General features: G+C 41.9%; 2 protein-coding genes across 5 annotated transcripts in view; one reads left to right on the top strand and one right to left on the bottom strand.

Annotated features, from left to right (window-relative positions):
• The window catches only part of rubcn (rubicon autophagy regulator), a 44,074-nt gene extending 39,045 nt beyond the window's left edge, over nucleotides 1–5,029 (top strand). For all 3 annotated transcript variants that reach the window (XM_028794952.2, XM_028794953.2, XM_028794951.2), the window contains 8 exons: nucleotides 2,297–2,429; nucleotides 2,523–2,668; nucleotides 2,748–2,812; nucleotides 2,927–3,165; nucleotides 3,250–3,311; nucleotides 3,393–3,546; nucleotides 3,648–3,741; nucleotides 4,212–5,029. In XM_028794952.2, the coding sequence (XP_028650785.1) occupies nucleotides 2,297–2,429; nucleotides 2,523–2,668; nucleotides 2,748–2,812; nucleotides 2,927–3,165; nucleotides 3,250–3,311; nucleotides 3,393–3,546; nucleotides 3,648–3,741; nucleotides 4,212–4,402 (1,084 nt within the window). In that variant the 3' untranslated portion in view covers nucleotides 4,403–5,029. The remainder of the gene's footprint in view (nucleotides 1–2,296; nucleotides 2,430–2,522; nucleotides 2,669–2,747; nucleotides 2,813–2,926; nucleotides 3,166–3,249; nucleotides 3,312–3,392; nucleotides 3,547–3,647; nucleotides 3,742–4,211) is intronic.
• A 278-nt stretch (nucleotides 5,030–5,307) lies between these two features.
• The window catches only part of LOC114645508 (5-hydroxytryptamine receptor 3A-like), a 67,541-nt gene continuing 59,235 nt past the window's right edge, over nucleotides 5,308–13,613 (bottom strand). The window contains exons 1-9 of one of the 2 annotated variants that reach the window (XM_051923058.1): nucleotides 10,020–10,591; nucleotides 9,782–9,945; nucleotides 9,638–9,682; nucleotides 8,883–8,992; nucleotides 8,558–8,727; nucleotides 8,141–8,301; nucleotides 7,817–8,027; nucleotides 5,835–6,068; nucleotides 5,308–5,764 (exon numbers count right to left, since the gene is read on the bottom strand). In XM_051923058.1, coding sequence (XP_051779018.1) covers nucleotides 5,502–5,764; nucleotides 5,835–6,068; nucleotides 7,817–8,027; nucleotides 8,141–8,301; nucleotides 8,558–8,727; nucleotides 8,883–8,992; nucleotides 9,638–9,682; nucleotides 9,782–9,945; nucleotides 10,020–10,080 — 1,419 coding nt within the window. In that variant the 5' untranslated portion in view covers nucleotides 10,081–10,591 and the 3' untranslated portion in view covers nucleotides 5,308–5,501. Of the gene's footprint in view, nucleotides 5,765–5,834; nucleotides 6,069–7,816; nucleotides 8,028–8,140; nucleotides 8,302–8,557; nucleotides 8,728–8,882; nucleotides 8,993–9,637; nucleotides 9,683–9,781; nucleotides 9,946–10,019; nucleotides 10,592–13,613 lie in introns of those variants that run through there. The other variant, XM_051923057.1, reaches the window with a different exon arrangement.

Here is a 13,613-nt window from a genome sequence, read left to right as displayed (position 1 = left end):
ATTCAGGAGGAACAGTGTGGTTTTCGTCCTGGTCGCGGAACAGTGGACCAGCTCTACACCCGTAGCAGGGTCCTAGAGGGTGCATGGGAGTTTGCCCAACCAGTCTACATGTGTTTTGTGGACTTGGAAAAGGCATTCGACCATGTCCCTCGGGGAATCCTGTGGGGGGTACTCCGAGAGTATGGGGTGCCGGACCCCCTGATAAGGGCTGTTCGGTCCCTGTACGATCGGTGCCAGAGCTTGGTCCGCATTGCCGGCAGTAAGTCGAGCCCATTTCCAGTGAGAGTTGGACTCCGCCAGGGCTGCCCTTTGTCACCGATTCTGTTCATAACTTTTATGGACAGAATTTCTAGGTGCAGCCAGGGCTTTGAGAGGGTCCGGTTTGGTGGACTCAGGATTGGGTCACTGCTTTTTGCAGATGATGTTGTCCTGTTTGCTTCATCAGGCCGTGATCTTCAGCTCTCTGTGGATCGGTTTGCAGCCGAGTGTGAAGCGGCTTGGATGGGAATCAGCACCTCCAAATCCGAGACCATGGTCCTCAGCCGGAAAAGGGTGGAGTGCCCTCTCAGGGTTGGTAGCGAGATCCTGCCCCAAGTGGAGGAGTTCAAGTATCTCGGGGTCTTGTTCACGAGTGAGGGAAGAATGGAGCGTGAGATCGACAGGCGGATCGGTGCGGCATCCGCAGTAATGCGGGCTCTGCATCGGTCTGTCGTGGTGAAAAAGGAGCTGAGCCGCAAGGCGAAGCTCTCAATTTACCAGTCGATCTGTGTTCTTACCCTCACCTATGGTCATGAGCTTTGGGTAGTGACCAAAAGAACGAGATCGCGAATACAAGCGGCTGAAATGAGTTTCCTCTGCGGGGTGTCTGGGCTTTCCCTTAAAGATAGGGTGAGAAGCTCAGTCATCCGGGAGGGGCTCAGAGTAGAGCCGCTGCTCCTCCGCATCGAGAGGAGTCAGATGAGGTGGCTCGGGGCATCTGATCAGGATGCCTCCTGGACGCCTCCCTGGTGAAGTGTTCCGGGCACGTCTAACCGAGAGGGGGCCCCGGGGAAGACCCAGGACACGCTGGAGGGACTATGTCTCTCGGCTGGCCTGGGAACACCTTGGGATTCTCCCGGAAGAGCTAGAAGAAGTGGCTGGGGAGAGGGAAGTCTGGGCATCTCTGCACAAGCTGCTGCCCCCCGCGACCTGATCTCGGATAAGCGGAAGAGGATGGATGGATGGACAATGTTCCTCCGGATGTCAAGAGTGAGCCTGATATGGCCGTGCAATATGTAACACAGAGAATGGAAAAGGCAGTCGCCATCTCCGGGCATGGAAACCACTCGGTAAGTGACAGTTCTTTGATCGATGGCGATCACCTCGATAGACATGTTAATGGGGGTACGGTTGGAACGATAAAGGAAATGGGTACCTGTACAATGTAAACTAAATCTAAAATACCTACACAATAACTATAATCGTAGTAAACTAACAATAAAACAGCGGAGAAGCCGTGGATTAAATAAAAAGGCCGCAGTTATCAGCAGGGAGCGTGAATACCGTGGCGAAGCAAGGAAGGGACTGAAGAGACTGGAGCGACGGACGGCCTTATATAGGCAGGCAGCCAGCCAACTATGTGGGAGGCGTGGGGATGGGGGACCCAACGCCGCCTCACACGGCGACCGAGCTGCAGGCTATGGACGTATATATGTACATAAGTAGGATTCAGTTAGCATTGGGAACCCGTGTACCAAATTTCTTGAAGATGGGCCCATAACTAACAAAGACCGTTGGAAAGTTCAATATGGCGGCCGACAGTGGCGTCATACCACTGAAATAAGTACGTACATCGGTTTTGGTTAGCGCAGGGAAGCCGTCTACCAAATTTCGTGAAGATAGGGCCATAAATAAGAAAGTTTAACATGGCGGACGTTGTCAACCGTTATGACCGTTACGCGTAGAATTTTGAAATGAAACCTGCTTAACTTTTGTAAGTAAGATGTAAGGAATGAGCCTGCCAAATTTCAGCCTTCCATCTACACGGGAAGTTGGAGAATTAGTGATGAGTGAGTCAGTGAGGGCTTTGCCTTTTATTAGTATAGCTATCAGACTTTAACAGGTAATTTTGGAAGTAAGTTAGAGGAAACCAAAAAATCTCTCTGTTCTGTCATCTTCACATTCCTTTATCTTATTAATCTCAGTTTAATTATATAGCAGTTTGTTGGCAAATATATAGTTGCCTAATTTAGCGCACTTTAGTAAAACTGAATTAAATAAATTCTCTTATAATTCTTTGTTGTCAACTGGTCCACAGATCCCACTTGTTCCTGCAGTCTAACTCTGCTGAGTCCGTGGCTATGGGGTTGCTACGACAGTTTGAAGGAATGCAGCTCCCCGCAGCCTCTGAACTTGACTGGCTTGTCCCCGAGCATGATGCCCCTCAGAAGGTAATACCCTACTTGTAAGCTAAATAAGTACAGCCATGCAAGTGAAAACTGGTTGGATCTCATTTTTTTTTACTTTGTTTTTCTGTCAAACAGCTGCTACCTATTCCAGATTCTCTACCCATTTCTCCTGATGATGGTGAGCATGCAGATATCTACAGATTGAGGATCCGTGTTCGAGGGAACTTGGAGTGGGCCCCCCCACGCCCACAGATCATCTTCAACATTCACCCTGCTCCCAAGTGAGTTGACACTTACATTAAATTGTCCCATATGTTAGGAGACAGTCTGCTTACATTAGCTATGATCTTCTCTTTGCAGGAGAAAAGTGGTTGTGGCTAAGCAGAATCACAGATGTGCTGGGTGTGGTATCCGCATTGAGCCAGGTGAGAAGGGTAATTTTGGCCTGGTTTAACCAGGTGTTGTGAAAGTAATATTACTTGGAATGTTTTTTTGCTAATCAGAAGGTCTTTTTGTCACTTTCTCTTTTGTCGTGCCAGATTACATCAAACGTCTGCGTTATTGTGAATATCTGGGAAAATACTTTTGCCAGTGCTGCCATGACAACAGTCAGTCAGTGGTCCCAAGCCGTATTTTACGCAAGTGGGATTTCAGCAAGTATTATGTAAGCAATTTCTCCAAAGATCTGCTAACAAAAATCTGGGGTGACCCTCTCTTTAATGTTGAGGACATCAATAGTGCTTTGTATAGGAAAGTCAAGGCACTGGACCAAGTGAAGGTAAGATGCCACCTAAATTTGGATTGGACCCTGACACACTTAGAGCTGCTTTTTAACTTGAATGTTCATCCTTGTGTCTTGCAGCATTTGAGGGTACAGTTGGTTCGGATGAAGAGCCTGCTCAAAACATGTCGTCTGGCCGAGGAGTAGGTGTTGATGTGTGGTTATGTTATGTGCATCCCACACTACCTGCTTTTGTTGACTTTTTGCTCTTCTTTGTCTGCCAGCTTGTTAGATCAATTTGATCAAGAGCCTGGTCACCTAACAGAAGATCTACACCTATACTCATTGAGTGATCTGGTGGCAGTTCGAAAAGGGGAGTTGGCACCATGTCTCCGAGATCTTGTCCAGAGAGGTGCTGCACATGTCCACAGATGTGAGGTGATTTGGTCATTCATAAAATTAGTATTTCTTGTTTTTTGGGGAGGGCGCATATTCTGCCCTTGTTTCCACTCCTGACATAAATGTGTATTTCTCTACAGCTTTGCCAAGCCAAAGGTTTCATTTGTGAGTTCTGTGGGAATGACAAGGACATTGTTTTCCCGTTTGAGCTACACAAGTGCCGATGTTGCGAGGGTAAGATTAAGTTTAGACTTATTCTGGCTTATTACATGAAACTAGGTTGGAGATTTGAAGTGCAGCTATTGTTTATTTCTAATTAATTAGTTGACATACTGTATATGCAGTATGCTATGTACATTTTATGTATCTTACTGAGCAAGGTGAGATGTTTTTGCAAGGCACCTTGCATTTTAGCAGAATGTGGTAGAGAAGATAGTCTTTAGTGTTAGCATGAATGTTTAACTGGGATCATGGCTGGGTGCAGCAAGATGTTTTGATGAAGAGGCGAGTTGTGGTTAAGTGAACCTATGTGGTATTTTGGGATGAGGTGTCTCATCTGAATGTTGGGGCTGTTTGTGACAGCTTGCTTGCTTGTAGCAAAGAAGGATATTATTTGTGAAAGCCCGATTTTTATGGGGCAACAGTTTTGGCATTTGCTAGGATGGCTTATAATGTTGTGTGTTTGTGTCTCTCTCTCTGCATAGAATGCAAGGCCTGCTATCACAAAAGCTGCTTCCGCAATGACCAGGAGTGTCCCAAGTGCCGACGTCTAGCACTGCGCAGGGAAATGCTGGCTCGTCAGAATATGGAGCTGCAAACTTCTGAAGATGAGGAAGTGGATAGTGGACAAAGTAGCAAAGGAATTAATGGCTCTCAGGAGCAGGACATAAACTGACCCCTGTGGGGCCTGTTCATTACTCATCTCATCAATGAATATACCAGAGTTAAAATTGACTGTAGGACCAGCTGAGCTGGATGCAGAACTCTGTGGTGACTGTGAATGTATTTTGTCTTTTTCTCTAAAGTTAATATGGAATATCAGATCAGGTAGAGCTCTAGGTTCTAGCTGTGACACTGGTAAATCTGTTTTTCCCATAGTCAAGAATTTGTTTTGGACTATGGTAAATATTCTGGTTCTGTGATCTTTGCTCCAGCCTACTCACAAAAGTTTGTGTGGTCTGCAGTTAACATTAAGTTTCAGTGTGGTCTGGGCCTTATTAGCAGCAGCAGTCATGGAACCTCGATGAGATGGTGGAAACCAGCAGCATCTGAACTTTCTTTGAAATGAGGGATAAAATATCCACTTTGGTGTCACCTACTTCATTTGAAAATGAAGCTGTTTTTCCTCTTCTTCCAGTGGGCAGATAATTATATTGCACTTGTTCCAACTATCATGAATGGCTCCGATCAGACATGTCTGAATTGTGGTAGGTTTGAATGAATGACACTGAAACACTGCCCCATCCTGCTGCTTGTTTGCTTGTTAAATTAGATCTTGCATAAATAAATATAATTTTAAATATTTTTTTTAGTATGCTTTTAAGTGTTCAGCCAGACAGGTGAGTTACACTGAGTGGTGGTAGTGTCCAGAATTGTTCAACATAAATGGGCACCAGCAGTATGACAGTAAAGTTTGAGATCGAAGTGGAGCTGATCAGTCCCAGTGTGTTAGGACATACACTGACCTGCCACAGAAATAACCTAATGATGTCAAACACACTGCACTCAATTCAGGCTTGTGTCAGCTGAATCCTGTGTCCACCATCAATAAAAAAAGTGAGATTTAATGTTATAAAAACACAAACATAAAAAACCATCTTTATTAAAGGCAGAAAGCCTGGTTAAAAGGAAAACTCGTTACATCTACATTAACCATAGGCATACATCATTCAAGAGGGCTATATTTGGCCAAGCCTATACTCTGTGCCATATGCCGGGATGAATCTTCTGAAGATGTAGTTGGATTCTTATGCTAATTGTGCTGGCAAGCTGATCTACACGTTGAACCAGATGCACCATGTGCAAATTATGACAAGAGCATAAGCAAGTATGAAGAACAGGTAGACCCTGAAGAGTAAGAAGTCCAGAATGTAGCCAACATGGATCCACTCTTCCTCACGGCTCTGTTGGATCTGTAGCTCATCAAGGTGGCTTCGTACTGATGCCAGGTCACGAGAGATTTGTTGGACCTCTGTGCTTACCAGGGAGGGCAGCTGGATGAAGGGCACCTCAATGTTCTTGATTTTTTCCCCTGGGTCTGAGAAGCAGCAGGTTACATGTGGTTAACTGCTAAGATTAAAGCCTACCATATTCTGTGCTCTTCTTACCTGTGTAAGGTTTCAGCTCATTGTTGGAAAAGTCCCCAGTGGTGGAAGGTGTCTCAGATGGCTTAGGCGAGTGTTTGTAGCAGATCAGCCGGGCAATATGATTCAGAACTACAACTCGAATCCAGCCTGGCACTGGCTCATACTTCATGGTGTTATGATGCAGAATATTGGTGATTATCACCGTCTCCAGCAAACTCATCACCATAAAGGCTAAGCAGACTGAGAAGTATATGCCTGTAGGTGCAGAAATTGGGTCAGTAAGCCAGAGCTCGAGACAAAAGAGTTGTGGATGTTGTGTTTGAGGACTTTGAGCTTTGCAGGAGTATGTTCTGGACAAGTTTTATCGTGGTTGCTATTTTCTGCCAGACCTTACAATCTTGTTGTTTAGGAGTGCAGAACTAAGGCTGTCAAAATGTGGCAACCTTAACAATAATGTAAGGGGCTAGAGTCGTACTGTGGCATTCTAGCTACTTTAAGGTAAAAGTAATTGTGACCTAAGGGTATGTTGCCTATTTGGCAGATATGTATAATGGACTTCACAGTTATATAATGTTAAATACAAATCACCAGAAAAAATTTGTACTGTGTGTTTTTCTTTTACAGCACTGGTAGTTTAAGTAACTTGCTCAGAATCACACAGTTGGTAGTGTGGATGAAACTGGCCTCCTCCTAGCATGCACTCCAAGATACCTTTGGATTGAAATAAATTCTATAACATTGGATCCATGTAATTAATTGTGTCTAAGGAGTTGAAGGTTAAACTTCACTCTGTTTGATTCTTAGTAACTATTTAGTGGCAATGTATTTGTAAAATTAAACCTATTGCTACGTATACAAGTTAACATTTATATGCAGGAAAAAAAAGACGAGCCATTACCATTATTTGTATGCTAAGAAAAGCTAGGCATCAACTATTAATGACTGGGTCTAGACATTTAATGCATGTATCATTCTCTCTCTCTCCCTTGATCATATTTTATAGTTACATCTAGTTCTCAAAAATCTCTGAAAAGGTTACAGTTTAAAACACGGCATCAGTGTTGCTCTAGCATTTCTTGAACCCCATTGAAAAGGTAACAATATGGGTGAGAAGAACACTGAAGTTATTGTAACAGAGGATCTACTTGGAGGATGACAGAGAAGGGATGTTTATCAGTAGAAAATTTACCTGAAAGCCAGTCTTAATAGAAAAGTGTAACAATATGACACACTTAGCTAAAGTCTCATTTTTTTGAAGAAGAATGTAAATTCTAAAACTGATTTTTATTAATGATCAGGCAACAAACATTTATGCTTCAAACTTGTAAACTGCTTTATCACTTTTTGTAAGTTATTGCTGAAAAGCCCATGCATATGGTGTTCATTTTGAAGGATTTATCTGTTATATATTATCATATATGTACATTAACTGTTCACATGAATTTAATACTCATATGTATTTGATTATTTATAAAACTCTACTTTGGTGAAAATAAACATCCATTAGCTGGAATGTGTTCAAACACGTGATATCTTAAGAGCACAATTTATGGAATGGGTTCTTCTGCAACAGAATGCACAAAACAAATGCTGTACAGTATATGTAGATTAATTCACAGTGTGGTGGAACTGGATTTTTAACTACAAGGCTGCCAGTTTAACTCCTACCTCTAAATCACTCTGTTGTCATGAGCAAGTCACTTAAGCTGCCAGTGCTTCAATTGTAAAAGAATTTTGTGGACGCATATTCTAAGCCACATTAGATGAAGGCATTTGTGAAATACAGAATATAAACAATTACTTTCATCAGCTATCAAGAGGTCCAAGATGAAACATGTTTTGTCATTGACATCTCTAGTCAGAGCTGACTGGCAGAGAAGAGATGATAGACACAAAGCTGGAGTTGGCCTTTTAGAAATAGGTCATGTTTACAGCTGTGGAAAGAGTCTAAATCTAGCTCGCAACTCTTTTTTTCATTTAGTATATCTGTCTTACCCACTCACCAATAAGTGGTGTCCCATTAGCAGTGCTTGGAAGCAGGTCATTCATGATGAGCAAGAAAACTGTATATCCCAGAATGAGAGTCATTTTGAAGGAGGCACGATCCACACTGTGGGGGGGCAACAAGAAGCTAAGAATGTCGATAACCATCAAGAAGGCACTAGGAATAAGTAGATTGACCACATAGAGAATGGGCCTGCGTTTGATGACCACCTGCAGATAGAGAGGGCAACAATAAATACATAATGCTTACCAAGTAATGAGCATTGTGCAGTGCTTAATAGGATGAGTGACCTGTGTAAGTAACATATAATAGAAGTGCTCACCCAGAATGTTATGATGTCCCACTCATCAATACCAAACTTAAGGATGTCCGATTCGCCTTGGATGACCACCAGTTCCCACTCTCCACTTGTCTCCAGATACTTCTTAGAGTTAGCAGAGATCTGCTCAAAAGGAATGGCAGTGCTGACCCTCACATCTCGAACTGCATGTGGAAAGAGGCCATTATACACACCAAACTATCCAAATTTCGAGATCTCCCTCTTGGGATCTTTAACTATGGATGTGACTTGCTTATTTTTATACATGAATAGGTAGGAGCCCCCAAGACTGATGACCCACTATCCATCTCTACTACTTTCCCTGTTGTTTTTACCAGTAAGAGATGATGATCCCATTCAGTGCACTCATCCTTACCCATCTGAAGAGTTGGGAACCAACCTAGCCATCTGTATACTCACTTGTGTGCATATAGGAACCAAAGGTAAGAGTGCAGTTTTGCACATCAAAGGGAAAATTGAAGATTTCCAAGTTGCAGGAGCTAACAACACGTAGCATCCGATCGTAGCGTATCTGCCCGGTATGATTCACATAGACATATGGGCAACGCTGGGACTTGTCCTCATCTATACTGGAAAAACAGTGTCATCAATTACCAGTCATCTGTTGAGGTGTTCAACAAACATCCCACACGCTTCCCACCCCCTCAATGCTCTCATTAGCACAATATATTCCTAAGAGATACCATGTGAACATGATGATCAGATGAACATTTAATTAACTTACAATTCATAAACAATGATGTCTGGGGTCCACAGCTCCTCCACAGGCAGCGAAATCTTGGACACCCCACCACAGGCCTCTGGGTCCCACTGAAGAAATTCATGGTGCCAGTACTAAAAAGAAATAAAGTGTCAGATCAAAGAGAATTCTAGAAGCAGTGTACTAAACTGTGGGTCAAGGAAAAAATACATCCTCCATGATAAGGAAGCTTTGTTATAAAATGGGTAAAAACCAAGAACCCCTAAATGAGGTGGAACCAACAGGAAATAATCTCAAAATAAAAACCCTTTGCCACCATAACAGAAATCTCAACAAAGCAAGAAATAATTATTCAGAAAAATGAATACCTACAAAATAAGAATTCACACACTCCTGAATCATTTAATGATTAATATTCCCACTAAAATAAACAAGATGGTAGGATAAAATGAATCCTTCCTGACAAGAAAACATAAAAGACCTTTGGAACAGAAGTACAACCCACAAAAAGAAGGTCCCCTCAAACACAGTGAGTGAAACTACCCAACATAGTAAGTGCTTCAATCCCTTCCAACAATCAGGACTCAGGCACTAACAAAGACTCAAGTCAAAGTGTGCCTCTCATGAAGAGCAATGGTTAGGGGAAAAAAAGGAAATCCCACTGAATTAAGTGTCAAAAAAGACAGTACCGCAAAAATAGGTCAGAACAAATCAACAAAGAGACCCCCACACTCCACCAAAGTACAACACTCTGCCTGTAGAGAGAATTGCTCACTCACCAGTCTGAGCCACAGGAATGTGGTCAAAAGTTGGGTCTTCTCGTTCTGAAAGAGTAAGAATGAAAGTAATGCCAAGCTGAGAACAGGTCCTGTCTCACATGTGGAAATATCATCTGTTCCACTGGTATATGTGAAAATACTCACAACTCCCAGCACAGCATAGAGTGTGAAAGAGATATTGGTGATGGTTGGAGAGCTCAAATTGAAGGCGGGACGGAAGGACTTCTTGTTAAAGACATCTTGCAGGGACTCATAGGTGGGACCACTGTGTTTTTTGTCACAGATGAGGATGGCACAAGCAATAGATACTATAGACATCACAAAGAAAACATTAGGCAATTAACCTCTGCTGGAAATTAAAGGTAACTTTAAACAGACTCACCTCCTAGTAATGCAAAAGAAGCAATGGATAGACAGTGTTGCAAGTCCTTCATCATGGTCATGACTCTTCGCTAGACAAAATGAGCTATTGTCTCTGCATCGGTGAAGTTTTTCATGAGGCTCCTATGAGAGATGGGGCGGGATTCACGCCTCTTATGTGTGAGAGAGTCTGAGTCCTCAGAGAAACACCTGTGGTGCAGAAAAACAGCTGGCTGGCCAGAGGAGGCTCCAGAGTTCCACTGGGGTCCTGCTGTGTTATGTTTGGAATGGGAACCCAGATATGAGCATATCCAAAATAGTGTCTGCTGTGGTGACACTGCCTTTCGTTGTAGCCTGAGGTAATTAAATGTGTGAATTACCGCATTCTCAGAGATTCATTAGCAAATGAAAAGCTTGTAAATATGTATTCAAGTGATTGGTGGGTCACCATCTGTTTCACTGTAAGGGTGTTGATTCCTTTTAGGTAATTTTGTGGAAGTCAACATTTTGCAGCTATTGAGATAATGTGGCCGTCAAAAATATCTATTCATATGTCAATGAGATTTGAGCTCAGCTGATACAGCACACATGTAAAACAGATAGGCGTGCACTGGAATTTTAGTTCTTTAAAAAGTATTATGAAGAATGTCGAAGAAATCAGGATTGACTTAGATTAAGGGATTCACACAAAAAAAATATCCTCCAAATCTAGGAGTACACATTGTGACCTTCATAAATCCCGTTCATTGTGAGAATTGCTGCATTGATTTACGAGGGACTTCTTTCCGTAAGGTCTGCAATATTATTGACAAAACCTAGGGTATGGATAGAAAGGTTTATTAGCATAAATGCAGTAGTACCCTATTTTATTTTTTTCATCAATGGAATTATGGATTTCACAGAAACACAATAGGATATTGTTCCAGGAATCCCTCATTTGTCAACTTGTAGGAGCCTGTGCAAACATTCAGCTTCACAATAAAAGTATGCTCTTCCAATGAATATGGCATGCCCTCTCTTCAGCAAGCATACAAATATCAGAAGTAACAAAACAAATCACTAGTGCATAATCCTACTAGTTACATCTGGCTGCAGCTAAAACCAGGACAGGGCTCCTTATCACGGATGGGGCTACTTTTTTGTGCACGACCCTGTAATTCACCTTGAGTTAATAAACATGCTGTACGTTTGATGGAGAATTAGAAAAGCATGCCACCTGCACACAAAGTCATGATGTTTGAGAAGTTATATCAAGCGTTGAATGAGAGTTGCATTCTGGGAAACACGGGCTAGCTAAACATTTCAAGGAAATGGACAAATGAAAGTGTAAACTACGGGCATCTTCTAGCAAGGTGTCTTTGTGTTTAGATCACTGATGACAGAATCCATCCATTCACCCATCCATCAATTTTATGTAAGCATATACAGACACAAAATATTAACAGACAACACCAAATATAATTGTATTTTAGCTCAGCTTGATCATCTTTTCTCCTACCTAAAAAAGGCACTAAACCTGCAAATTTTATTTCCTTATTTCTTCTAAAAAATTGTGAGGTTGCCATGTGTGTGTGTCACACTATTTGAAATTGTTGCATACTGCACTTAAACTTTTTGAGGATACAAACACTGTGGTCCTCTTTTTCTTTTTATTTGTGATGAACATTTTATTAAACAAAGACAAACAAGAAACAATTGTACATTATAAAAGAATCCAACCTTCCTTCTCCCACCCAGCATGAGCCAAGACTGGGAGAATCCAGTCACTAGAGAAGAGAAGAGGGAAGCCACAACAGCAAAAACAAAAACAAAAACTGCAAGCAGTAGTTGACAGAGTCGAGGTGTTAACAGTAAACCAGGATTTACTCAGTTGAGCTGCAGTAGACCAAGTTTCAATTGCATTTCAGGTTCTCTTTTTCAAGCATAAAAATGATATCTACTGGGCAGTTGGTAATCAGTCATCTTTTTTTCTCAGGAAGTCAAATGTGTTTCTTTATGTACAGTCCTCCTGCTTATGCAACTTGCTTTCCTTTACCAAGGACTGGCACCCACATCTAACTCCATTATGGAAGGTCTTCCCTCCGGAGCAGAAGGGTTTGCTTGAGGCTTTGTTGCAACCACACCCTAGACAGTAGGCATTCTGCTGCACAGCAGAAATTAAAGCCAGGCAGAATGCGAGCAGAGAGCACAGAGCTAGGCTTGCAATGATTTATAAAAGACAGAGTGGAAGTTTTATCACAGGTTTCTTCTGTACATATACACCCACACTTTTTTGGTTGATAAATGGTGTAAAGGTTTGTCCATCAAGGTTGGCAATGGTTATTGCTTTTTGTTCACTAATCAAGAGGTGTAAACGGTGCCATACTGAAACACTCATGCTCATTTATGATGGACCAGCTTGTTGCCAACAAGCATCTTCAGAATGTAGGAGAAACCTGAAGTAATTGAGGAAAACCCCCAAATTCACAAAGGGAACATATAAAATGACAGAGACAAGATTAAATTTGATCCTTTGTGGCTGCAAGACTACTAACCACTACACCACCCTACTGCCCTAACATATTTAAAGTGTTTTATGTAATAACAGGGAATAAAAAGTAAAGCCTTCGCCTGCTGCCACCATGACCAACACCAGGAAAAATGGTTGATGAGATGAGATGAGATAAAAAGTTAAAAGAGTTTTTGCTTCACTAACAATAGGAGTCTGAACATGCACTTGACAAGGTCCTGTGATGGACTGATTCCTGTGCAGTACTGGGTCCTTCATTTGTGCCCAATACTGCCAGAATAGGCTCCAGCAAAATACAATTCTAAATTGGATAAATCAGGCTCGAAAATGTTTTCTTATAAACCTTTTCCCCCAAGCTAATATTTAACAGCAAACCACAAAGAGCAGCTAAGATGGCTTAGGTTTTCAGCATCAAGTGTGAAAAGTACAGCAGTGTGTTTGGAATTAAAGGATTATTCCATCCATCCGTTTATTTCCTGAATCAGTTTCGCCCAATGCAGAGTAATACATGACCCAGAAAAGGTAGGAATCTGCCCTGAACAAGAAGTTAAGCAGGTTCAATTCATTCATTTTTCAAAATTACTTATTCCAGGTCAGGGTCTTCAAAGCCTATTTTGGCAATATCAGATACAAGGCAGGAACCAAGTCTGGATGATGTGAATAGGCATCACTGGTCATAATTACTTGCACTCAGCTGCCACAAATTTGTTTAGAATCACAAATCAACTTAAATGCAAGTGGTGGAAACCATAATATAGGTAAGGGAAGAACATGCAAACTGCACACAGACAGTGACCTGGGGCCTCATTTACAAAGTCTGCATACGCACGAACAGAGGCTTGAAATATGTGTATGCAACTTCCCACGTAAACAACAGGTACTGTAAAAGAAAACTTGACGAGGGACGTATATATGACTTATATTTACATCAACTTTGACCCCCGCGTACGCAACATTTTGGTAGTGCTGAAGTGTTACTTGAATTGATAAATTGTGTTCAAGTGTTACTTAATCTGATCTCTGATGTTGGACTGCTAAACAGATTTACGTTTGTGTGTTATTGAAATCTGATTGCAACAAACTCCAGTGTTACCTGATCTTGTGTTT

This window comes from Erpetoichthys calabaricus, chromosome 2 (genome assembly GCF_900747795.2).
Source record: "Erpetoichthys calabaricus chromosome 2, fErpCal1.3, whole genome shotgun sequence".
Lineage (NCBI taxonomy): Eukaryota > Metazoa > Chordata > Cladistia > Polypteriformes > Polypteridae > Erpetoichthys > Erpetoichthys calabaricus.
This window is presented reverse-complemented; position numbering and strand designations above follow the sequence as displayed.